General features: G+C 40.2%; 1 protein-coding gene across 8 annotated transcripts in view; it reads left to right on the top strand.

Moving 5' to 3' along the window:
* Nucleotides 1–12,351, top strand: part of ULK4 (unc-51 like kinase 4) — a 173,840-nt gene that overhangs the window by 24,590 nt on the left and 136,899 nt on the right. For all 8 annotated transcript variants that reach the window (XR_008332893.1, XM_053409500.1, XM_053409502.1 and 5 more), the window contains 3 exons: nt 470–548; nt 3,459–3,566; nt 8,917–9,000. Coding sequence is in view for 7 of the 8 variants with exons in the window: in XM_053409500.1 (XP_053265475.1) it covers nt 470–548; nt 3,459–3,566; nt 8,917–9,000 (271 nt within the window). In the remaining variant the exon portion in view is untranslated. The remainder of the gene's footprint in view (nt 1–469; nt 549–3,458; nt 3,567–8,916; nt 9,001–12,351) is intronic.

Here is a 12,351-nt window from a genome sequence, read left to right as displayed (position 1 = left end):
TGTGAGTGAAAAAATAAGTTGGACATTTTAAAACGGGAAAATAGAAGCAAGGCAGATAGTTAGATGGCTCTTCTGTATTCACACATGTATGCACTTAATGAAGCACATATTACTTTCTGTAAATTATTGCTTTTTTTGTGTTAAGACGCAGGCGACAGATTTGCATAGAGAAAATGTATAACTTATCTTCAACCAGCCTTCTTGGTTAGCATTTTTCCAACATTCATTCCATTTTTCATCTGAAAGAATTAAGTGCAATACCTAGTCTTCCCATGCTTAAAGGTTTTTGTGGTCATTCTATCAGTTTAAAGCAATTTGGTGCTAACGAAGCATATATTTAAGCTTAATTTAATTTAATTTAATTGTGATGACTAACTTATATTACATTTTATGTAAGTTGAGCTTTTTCATAGTTTTGCATTTTCAGATTTGTGGCTTTCATAAAGTTAATAAATGCATTTAATTACAGACGTGCCAAAGCAGCTCGAGTGATTGGTTTACTGGCATTGCATACAACTGAGCTTAAAGAGACTGTTCCCGTAATAGAGGTAATATTCCTTGCTAATACAATTATTGGAGTTTTCAAAAGCAATGTTTGGGCATTTTATTGCCTTGGTTTATGAGTTGCAAAAGTTACTGGTACCTATGTGTTTCATAGTTTGTTCCATTAAGGCATACTACTTCCTCTGCTCACTCTACAAACACACCTTTGGAGGAAGGTGGCAAGCCTGCAACCTGGTCTACACTTAGCACATTTGTGATTGTAGTTTGTATTAAACTGTTTTTACTGTTGCATTTTACATTGTTATGACGTGCCCTGGGACAGATAGATAAAATCTTTATTTGCGTCAGCCAGAAGCCATAGCAAAGGAATCAAATGCAATAAAATATGCAATAAAATACAGATATAGCTAGATGGTTGGCTATACAAAATTTACAACCATACAAATAAAAGCGTTAATAACTGTCCTTGACCACAACTAAAACATATGAACAAGTGGTCTTTCTTTACTAGGCATTAAACAGATTAGTCAGGTAGTAGAGCTAATTCTAATTGCCCCAGCTAAAATTTCTGCCATGTTTGCTTCACCTGGTAATCTTGGTCTGCAAGAAGGAAAAACACTGTAGCAGTGGATGAAGAACCTGGTATGGATGATAGAAGAGGGGTAATAATAGCCCTGAGACTTCATGGTGAAGGATGGGTAATAAATCAGTAACAATAGCAATAATTGTAATTTGTGGGGTTTGATCAGATTTGTTTTGTGATTAATAATCAGTTACAAAATGTCCTAAGAAAATCGTAGTATTTGGGGATCTTTTAGTTTTGGCCTTGGTTAAACCATCTGAAATTAACTTTTGAATATGAATATTATGCTTCTCTCATTTCTAATGTTGGCAAAGGTACTGAGATACAGAACTGAACATTTTAGTATTCTAAGGAAGGGATTGAAAACTGAATGAAATTGTTTAGAATATTATTTCTTTTCTAAGTTCTTCACAACTAAAATCTTACAAAGGTTGATAGCCGCATCAACAATAAACTTGATGGCTTAGATAAAATTCATTTCTGGGATTTGTGAAAGCTGTGTGCCGACAGCAGAAGAGGGGATGGAAAGAGGATGGGCCATGGGTATATGTCACAAGGGTCTAATGTTTCTATCAGGATCTCTATTCGGTAATTTTAAAGGTATTCAACAGATCAGTGTATTGTTATAGAAACCTCCACTAGAGGTCACTTGGATATTAAAATTAAATACAAGCGTGGTGAAGAGGGAATCCTATTTTTAATTTGAGGACTCAATGTACACTAGGCAGGGATGCCTATTAAACAATATAATTATGTTTTTACTATATAGTAGATGGTGTTCTAGTCACTCAAGAGTATTTTGGTTGAAATAATTGGCCATTTCCCAAATAACGTTGTAGCATTTTACAATTGGGTTTGCATTTGGCCTGTATTTAAGTGATTTAAAAAATAAACTGGTCCCAATTACCTACGACCTTAGCATGTGCCTTTTACCCACAGTGAGGTGTAGTCAAATTTGCACTCTCTCACCCCGTGCCTTCTGTGTGATTATAAGAGAGTTCTTGAATCTGCCTTCCTTCAAACCATTCCATATTTAGTCTGTAATAGGTTGGCTTTTTTCTTTTCTTTTTTTAAAAAACCAGTTTATGTTCCAAACTGTTGTTCAATTAGTTTCTTATTATGAGTAAACAATAATTTCATACTGTCATAAGTTTTAATGTTTTTGAAAATCTAACATCCCAGCCTTGGTTGGTTTATAAAGTATATGAGCTATGACTTCAGATCTTTTCCTTTTTCATCTGAAACACAGAACCATTTTGCCATTCTTTGAAATTTGTGTGAAAACAGAGGAAATTTTAATAAAAGAAATAATATGAGAGGATTCATTTCAAAAATAGAAATTCTACCCAGGCAGAGAATTCACATTTTTAGATAATAAAAACAAATTTCCCCCCCCTTCCAGTAGCACCTTAAAGACCAACTAAGTTAGTTCTTGGTATGAGCTTTCGTGTGTGTATCTGAAGAAGTGTGCATGCACACGAAAGCTCATACCAAGAACTAACTTAGTTGGTCTTTAAGGTGCTACTGGAAGGGGAAAATTTTTTTTTTGTTTTGACTATGGCAGACCAACACGGCGACCTTTGTGTAATTAGATAATAAAGTTAGATTCACTGGGTAATATACAATATTGAGAGGAGGGTATATACAGTGATAATAAATTAGGGTTACCATATTTTTTTAGGAGAATTCTAAAGTAGTCATAAGAAATTATGCAACCTTAAGAGGACGCACAGAGTTTAATATCCAGTAATCATTCTAAAGGTCTCTTATGTCAAATTTATAAAAATCTTATTGACTTGGATATAGTAGGGGAGCCGCTGGTTCTTTACATGTCTTTGACTGAACAGATATGACCAGTGCTTTTTTTCCTTAAAAAAATTAAAAATGTTTAGGGGTACTCTCATTTTGACTCCTGAAAATCGCCGGGAAAGAAAATGAAGCTGGCATCGGAGCTGGTTTCGGTAACAACGAAACTGACCAATCATCGTGCTAGATTCCAACTCCTACTTTACATATTAAACACTCGCTTCCGTCTGAGACTCGGGAAACACTGTGACAGGAAATGAGGCCGCCATCAGGGGTAGCAATGGAACTGACAATTCACCGTGCTAGAGAAGAAACTAAAATTTTTATTTTTTTTAGTTTCTTCTCCCGTTAGATTCACAAAATGTTTAGGGGTATGCGTTCTTTTGTGTCCCCCCAAGAAAAAAGCACTGGCTGTGACAATCTGCGCCTCTGCAGAAAGGCATTCTACCAGAGAAAATTTATTTTGCCTTCTGTAGCCTTTACTTTCCTTCTTGTAAAGTTGCATAGTTATCATGCTTTTCCCTGCTGTATCCCATTTGTGCTAATAATGTATTCATTGTTTCAGGCAGTCACACTCTTAACAGAACTGATCAGAGAAAATTTCAGGAACAGCAAACTGAAACAGTGCCTTTTACCTACCCTTGGAGAACTGCTTTATCTTGTGGCCAACCAGGTAAATTAAACAGTTGTATAAAAATATCTTACATTTGCAAAAGTAAACAAACAAGTGAGCAGCTGGAAATAAATAGAGATAATAGAACTCTTGGAAGTATAGCTTGTTCTTCAGTTTATAGGAGATAAGCAAAATATGCTAATTTTAAGATACAGACATTGGTGTGGGAGTTGGGTTCTGAGTCATTACGCGCTTGCATGAAATCGTGTATAATCAGAGCATCCTTTGAGAAAGCGTGCAAACACTTTTTTTGGCCAATTCTGCACCTTTTTGTGACACTTGGTCACTTCCAGATTCGGTGTGATGCACGTGTGTGTGGTTGCACACATATCAGACGTGTCTAAAACAATCGCTTCCTTCATTTGCCTGTTTTTAAGTTTGCCTTGCATATCTCAAAAGTTTCATCTTGATGCGTCTTAAAATTAATTTTAACAGCTAGCCTTTTTATAGTGATTTTCAGCATCCTATAAATATGGCAAATACAAAAACTAGAGTTAAAAATCCACATTTTAGAGCAAACAGAGAATGTAACCAAAATTGTACATGTTCTAATCTTAAAGCACCTATAAATGGGCTTTTAAGCCCATTCTTAAAAGTAGAATTTATGAATTATCCTATTAAAAATGCTATATAGAAAGACGACTGTTCTGACTTTTTAGGCTGTATTCCTTTGAAATGTTACAGGATTTGGTTTCGTAAAGGTTTAAATTACAGGCAACTCCCTATTTATGCAGGGAGTTGCGTTCCAAGGCACTGTGTGTTTTAAGTGAAATCACATATATTTGAAACACCATTGAAAAACCTGCAAACACCCTGTTCCACCTCCACCCCATTCCTGTTCCATCTCTTTTTGTGAGATTTTCAGGCCCTTTCCAGGTTCAGAATGATGTGTGTAGTCACTCACAAATTGGACACGCCTAAAGCAGTCACTGCTTGTAGCCTCTTGTAAGAGAGTTTTACGCCTTTCCCTAAAATTTCCAGAAAGTTACTTCTTATCCTAAAGTGCTGGGGTATACTTGTTACCGGTTTCCAGACAGGAGGTGGGTGAAGGAGAGTGGAAATTAGTCACAGTTAATATGGCTAGACCAATTAAATTACTTTATTAATTAATATTCCTTATACAGTACTGCTGTTGAGTCATTCAAAAGTTTTCCTTGAGAGCCAGGACCCTTTTGGAAGTATTTACATAGAGTCTTTAAATTACGGTACGAATACAGATTCCTTGTGGTTTGGGTAATTTTTACATTGAACATTGTATTCATATAATAATTAACTTACTAATTTGACTGCCCTTACAGTGCAGTGCTATGCATGTTTACTCAGAAGTAAACTCCACTGTGTTAAATGTGAGCTGGGCAGAGAAGAGACTGGGAAAAAATGAGTGTTTTGTAAGACAAGAAGGACAAAGGTCTTGAGAAAAGAGAGAAGGAACCAAAGACAGTGGGTGCAGTTATCTGTGTGCAAGTGGAGTAGACTTCCTCTTTCTCTTCTCTTCCCCCTTCAACCCCAAATGTGCCATCAACATTTATCTTAAGGGTTGGTGACTCCCTCCAGAACAGATATGGGGACACATAAGGGAAAGATAAATCTCATTGCATGAGCAGAGTCCTGTTTGTATGACATTCGATTTCACTAAATTACAGTGAAGTTAAGAAGGATAACAAAATTTACCCCAGGTAACTTTCCTCATCTAGATTCTAGCACAGTACACCTAAGGCCGAATGCTAGCTAGGATGTCATAAATTATCTGTCTTAGGAAGACATAACCCTGTCATAAAGCTGTTAAGTTTATGTCCAAATGTGGTGGTGGGTCTTAAAATAATTTTGATTCGGTATTCTTGGATTCCCTCCATGTATACTTAAGTTGCCTCTCCCTTTTATTTTCTTACATTGTAGAACAAGAGGGACTGTTTATTTATAGAGCCAGATAATAGTTATCAGTAGAGATGCATGGGTTTTTAGTTCCTGATTATAATATAAATTGTTTTCCCTTAGATGGCTTCAGAATGGAAGTAAAGCCTAAAGAGACGTGGTGTCTGGTTCCCCAGGGGACATATCTGTTAACTGTCATTTCTAGAAGTTCCTATATTAGTTTTCTAGTCAGTTCCTAAGGTCACTGGCAGAGGGCATTAAGCCTGAATAAAAATGAAGCAGTCATATGAACATAAGATAACTACATTTACATTTTGAGCATACTTCCATTATGCTCTAAAAACTGAGAGGTTGTTCACCTCTCTGGCTTTGTTTCTATAACTGAAATAAAATACAGTGAAATATAGAAATAGAAAATATTTATCAAACAGTTTGGTTCATCTTTTGTACAAGCTTTTAAGAGCATAGGAAAAGTAATCTAATTATTTGTACAGCAGTTGTGTTAAAGTCCGTAGTCACCTTCACAAACTGTCTAATCCATTATGCAAGTTATGGTCTGTAGATGATCATGAAAGTGTGCTCATTCTTAAAGAGGTATGGCTATGGCATACATATTCCTAAATATGTTTTAGGAAGATCATGTTTTTGGTCTGATTTTTAAAATTTAAATCTATAGAATTACAGTTACAGCAAAAATACATTTGATTCATCTTCTTACAGTATCCAACACGAGCTGCTCACATATTCTGTTGTATTTCAATAAGAATAAAAGGAACCATTTCCCCCCCTGAAATACTTACGTTAAATAGATTCTTCTTTCCCATATTTGTATTGTTTCATTCAGCACCATTAAGTCTCAGATTTTTCACTTCCAGTGGTCTAGTGAACGTATTTTGTTTTCTACACCATTGCAATCAATATGTGAGCAGCTCATGCTTTTGATGAAATGTAAGCCTGGTGTAAAATTTATCATGTGACTTTGGTGTGGTCGTTTAGGAACCTAGCACCAAAGTAGGACCAAAATATTTCATATTATAGATGTAAGTAGTTGTAAGTTGGAAGTAGATAGAAGACTGTGAATTAGTTGAGAGACAGATGGAGAAGGTAAGATTTACCAGATGGAGGGGGATACCATTCCTGAAAGAAATGACTCCCCCTACTAGACACAGGCAGAGTCTTCAACTTGAAACATCCTCTCCAGAATGGAGTAGTCATTCCAACCCTGCCTACTGCAAGGGATGGTTGGGTCTTCATGTCTCTCTCTTTGTGTGGAGAGAACCATTTGCTTGAGTTCTTGTTTTGTGTAGATTTTCCCTTTATCTAGTCCTCACCTTCATCCGGTTTGCTAGATCATCTTTCTGAGTTTTTTCACTGTGCTTTCCTGTTGGCTGCTCCCCCACAAACATCTTCATTTCTACTTCATTCTCTTCATTTTTCTCTCCCCCACCCCCAGTTGTCTGGGGAAGGGAAGAGGAGCTTGCATTTACTGCCCTTTTTTGAAAAAGGCAGGAACGTCATTTTCTTTCAACAACTCAGCGTTTCTTCAGGAGGCCCCAACAGCTCCTAGAGAGGTGATCGCTGCACCTGTTGGTCTAGTGGCTTTCATGTTCTCTGTGGTCTCTCCCTGCCTTGATTGGCTGCATTACTGCTGCACCTTCGGGTCCCAGCACCAATTAGGAGTTGGAGCAGCGAGAGCAGTGTGCTCAGTCGCATTGATTTTCTGCCTTTGCATGCAGGATGACTTCGCCTTATAATAATAATAACTTATTATTTATACCCCGCCCACCTGGCTGAGTTTCCCCAGCCACTCTGGCAGGACAGCCTCTCTCCTCCCAACGGAGGAGGCCTATACAGTGGTGCCTCGCAAGACGAAAAGAATCCGTTCCGCGATTCTTTTCTTCTAGCGGTTTTTTCGTCTTGCGAAGCAACCCCATTGGCGGCTAAGCGGATTAGCGCTATTAGCGATTTAGCGCTATTAGCGGGCTTAGCGGCTAAGCTGTTAAAAGGCTATTAACAGCTTAGCCGCTTTGAAAAAGGGGGGGGACGGGGGAAAAATGGCGAGACTCGCAAGACGAAAACGAATGCAGAATGGAGAAGCAAGCCCATAGGGAACTTCGTCTTGCGAAGCGCCTCCGCGACGGAAAACCCTTTCGTCTAGCGGGTTTTCCGTCTTGCGAGGCATTCGTCTTGCAGGGCACCACTGTTCATTTGGAGATCCCAGGCAAGGTGGCCTTTGGTGATTCTCCAGGTTATTCACTGGAACAGGCCGAGATGAGTATGAGGCCTTCCTTACTTCAGCAAATTTCCCAACATTGCCTTAATAGACAAAGGGGGTTATCTCTTCAGATATTAATGATTCCCTCAGGAGTTTTTTACACCTTGCTTCTTCACCATAAGAGTAAATTCAAGCATAAGCGGTCCACATGCAGGCATAGGGAAAAGAAGGACTATTCACCAGATAAAGCTGGATGCTCGCCCTCTTTCCTCTCACACCCGGGGTCCTAGGTGCCTTTTCTGGATGGCCCTCCCTTGCCACCCAAACAGGCTAAGATGTCTATTCCTCCCACTCAGGCAGTAGTTCCACAGGAGAGGTCACACCTAATCTCTCCAAGCCTCAGGGTGCCACTGGGGCTTAGTGGGAGGCCTCTAGGAAACTGTCTGAATTGGGGTCTTCCCAGTCGAACCCAGACAAGAAGAGGAAGTGACTGAGGTTAAGAACCAACCTAGGGTATTCTTTGCTAAGGTTTTTATGCCTTTATTAAAAAGGCTTGTTGGGTGCTGCAATTGCCAAAGGAAGAGACAGCCCCCACTGAATCCCTTGGAAGTAACCAAAGCTTTTCATGCAGCAATAGCTAAGCCTGCCTCTGTTCCCTTCCCCAAGGCCTTTGAGGAACCTTGGGATGCAGAATGGAGAACCTCAACTAGAGCTTAGGCTCCTTGCAAACAGGGAAATAAATTATATTGTATCTTTCTAGATAAGTTTATGAATTGCCTCAAAGGTCCAGAGATTGATTTCAGAATTCATAGTTAATGAAGCTCTCACAACTGTCTTGTTTCTTTCTGTTGTTGTAGAACCCTTTAGTACTCTGATCTCCCTTGCATAGTCTTTGCAAACCGAAAAAGAGATACAAGTAATTGCCTTGGAGTAGGGCAGCGGGAAATATCAAGATATTAACCCGTCTATTCAGATGCGCAAAGTTAAAAATATATATATAAATGGTCCAGGAGCTTCTTCTGCCTACATGTGACTGATCTGAAAATAAATATACCATTGATTTAAAAGGCTGGCAGAACTGTTGTTAATTTGTGACTAAATATTTAGCAAAACTAGTTCCTTATGCAGTGACATAAGAGGCATCATTTAAAAACAGACAGGTTCATAGACAATGTGTGCGTATAAAATTGCATTTCCCCCCATAAAGATTTAACATAATTTATACTGTTCACTTCATTTCTGGCCCTTCCACATCATTTACAGGAAGGGAAAAAGGAGCACCCCAGAGAATGCTGGGCCCTTCCTTCAGCTGCTTACACTGTGCTAATGAGGTGCCTTCGGGAAGGGGTAAGTTTCTTTTGTTGTTCTCAATAGAATTTCTCCATTGTAATAACCCTTTAGGCATTGTGTGAGGATTGTAGCCTGCAGCACTGCAGTGCCTTATCAACCAAGAATTGTCTCGTGAATTTAAATAATCATAAGACCATGACCCACAGAAGAAGAAAGTGCAAAAGGGAGAAAAAGTGTTCTCCGATATGCTTAGCATATAAATTATCTTTTGATTTTGGAAATAAAATTAACTGGTTAATTTTAAGTTACAGTATTTTTTAAAGGAAAGCTTTGACAACAAATACAATTTCTTAGTTTTATACTTGGCAAGTTTTATTCTTTTACTTGTTTTTATAGACATTAGTTGATGAGCTTTTTATGTTCTCAGTTGTCATATCCTTAGAATGGCATTTTGGGTTGGGTTCAACTAATTTTGGTTTGCCGTTTTGTGTGTTTGGTTTGGGGATAATTTCCTTAATTTATAACCCAAGATTATATAAAATGGAAAACATTGGATTAAAGCCACAAAGAAGACTACATTTGCTATTTTCATGAGGCCAGCTGGCATTACTAATGCCCATGGCAAATGTGGAGGGGTGAAATGCTTATAGGAAGAAAAACATCAAGCAAAACATATTTCTTCTTCTTTGGCAATCACTCATAGCCGAGTAAGATTGTCTTCTATGAACAGTCTTAACAGTGAGTCCGTAAGTGACTGTGAAGGCCAATTCAGGATGCACACGTCCTTCCACAGTTGGGACATAGGGTTCTGGATGGGAGTTGATCATGGTGAGGGTTTGCCAAGTGTGCCTTCCTCTTAGCACAATTCTCCCTTTTGTCCTGAGATGGGCATCTTCAAAGTCCATGACACCTTTGGTAAAGGCTGTTCTTCAGTTGAAGAGCTCGTGGGCCCGTGTTTCCCAATTGTTGGTGTTTATACTACATTTTTAAATGCCTTGAGAGAGTCTTTAAACTTCTTTATCATTTACATATTTGTATGAATGAAAGATAATTTCCAAATAACAGGGAATGTTTGGATTATTCTGAATATCTGAATGGATTCTTAAAATCCAAAAGTAGAATTCCTCTGGAGTCTATCATGGGCCCAGTTACTGTTAGAATGCCTTTTATTTTAAGGCTTTGATGAAATAAGCAATAAAATTGAATCATTGGCTAGACATTAGAAATAATCTAAAGATCTATAACCAGGGAAAGGAGGCTTGACTTGGATGTCACTGTGAATGAAAAGGCTAACCTTTTGTGGCTCGATGACCACATTAAGGATTTGCCACCTTTCTGAGAGTTGCATACCAGCCAGAGCTCATTTCATATATGAATAATCTCATATCAACACATTTCTATTCATGTGCATGCACACATTCAGCAAAAGGATGGGCATTCAGTTTCCATCTACACACACAGCAGATGAAAGGAACAGACAAGATCCTGCACACACAGGCACAGAATGTGTGTGGGGAAACAGACTCAGCAAACACACACACACATTCAACAGCATTTGTGCTCTTTAGGGCAGGACTAATGTACTAGGGTCTCCTGTTGTTCCAGCGCTTCACTGGAGAAAAGAAACATAGGCCCTTTGTACCTTTGAAAAAGGCCCCAGTCTCCCTCTAGTGGTACCATTGTTAGGTATTGAACAGGGAAACAGAAATAAATGTTTCATTTTTCCTAAAGAGCTTTTAAGAATGGCCCTATGCCAGAATGATTCCCATTGATCTCAGTAGGGCTGGCTTCTGAGTAGATTTGAGTTGGATTGTACTGTAAATTGGTGAATGTGCAGCACAATGACAAACGAGATTTTTAAACGATTATGTAGGGACATGATAGACATTTATGAAATTATGCCTACCATGGTGAAACTGATTAGAAAACATTTCCTTCCTCTAGTCACGGCGTTCAATGAAACTGATTGACAATAGATTCAGAAGAGACAAAAATATGTTCTTTCACACAACACACAATTAAGATATGGAATACAAGGTGTGGTGGTGACTACTAGTGTAAGTGGCTTTGGAAGTGAACTGTACAAAATGATGGTGCCATCTTGCAACTGGAACTTCTCTGGAAGTACAGTGGTACCTCGGGTTACATACGCTTCAGGTTACATACGCTTCAGGTTACAGACGCCGCTAACCCAGAAATAGTACCTCGGGTTAAGAACTTTGCTTCAGGATGAGAACAGAAATCGTGCAGTGGTGGCGCAGCGGCAGCAGGAGGCCCCATTAGCTAAAGTGGTGCTTCAGGTTAAGAACAGTTTCAGGTTAAGAACAGACCTCCAGAACGAATTAAGTTTTTAACCCGAGGTACCACTGTAACTGTCTGGTCACTGTCAGAGAGGGCAAGATGGAGTTATGTCTGGTCCATTGGTTTTTTCTTCTTCTTTTCCTATGGAGGGCAGTCTGGCAATGATGTGGAAGAAGTGAAGGCGCTGCCACTACCACTGCCCACCTGTCCTCCTCCTCCCTGACTATGCCGACTCCCAATGTTGGACCTGAGTTTAGAATGCCATGATGGTTGGAGCTGGACTGCTGGCAGGATGAACAGACTGTTGCTTCCCTTCTCCTAACTTCAGCTTTCAGGATGACATATTTGTCAGTTGTTGTGAACAATTAGGTGGTGCCATGCCATTCCCTACAGCATTTTACAGTGGTGCCTCGCAAGACAAACGCCTCGCAAAACGAAAAACTCGCAAGACGAAAGAGTTTTCCGTTTTTGAGTCGTTCCGCAAGACGAATTTCCCTATGGGCTTGCTTCGCAAGAAGAAAGCCCATAGGGAAATCTCCGCCGGCCTTCAGAAGAGGTCCTGGACCTCTTCTGAAGGCCGGCGGGGGGCAAAAGTCTTTGCTCCCCCCCGCCTGCCTTCCCGGGATAGCGGAGAAGCGCAGCACGTTTCTCCGCTATCCCGACGGCTTTTGAAGGCAGGCGGGGGGGGGGAGCAAAGACTTTGGCCCACCGCCGGCCTTCAGAAGAGGTCCTGGACCTCTTCTGAAGGCCGGCGGGGGGCAAAAGTCTTTGCTCCCCCCCGCCTGCCTTCCCAGGACAGCGGAGACTTCTCCGCTGTCCCAGGGCGATCTTAAAATGCTGGCGGGCGGCAGCGAAACCTTCGCTGCTGCCCGCCAGCATTTTCAGATCGCCCGGGACAGCGGAGAAGTCTCCGCTGTCCCGGGGGCTTTTAAAATGCTGGCAGTCGGGAGGAAAGCCCTCCTGTCCCTGGAGCTTGCGGGGTGGGAGGTGGGGAGAAGGGCCTTTCTTCCCACCGCCAGCCTTCAGAGCAGCCTGCTGAAGGCTGGCGGTGGGAAGAAAAGCCCTTGTCCCCCCCCCCCAGCCTTCAGAAGAGGTCGGGGGACAGAC

The sequence above is a fragment of the Podarcis raffonei genome, chromosome 12, assembly GCF_027172205.1.
Source record: "Podarcis raffonei isolate rPodRaf1 chromosome 12, rPodRaf1.pri, whole genome shotgun sequence".
NCBI lineage: Eukaryota > Metazoa > Chordata > Lepidosauria > Squamata > Lacertidae > Podarcis > Podarcis raffonei.
The sequence above is the reverse complement of the archived record's forward strand: the minus strand, read 5'-3'. Positions and strand labels throughout refer to the sequence as shown.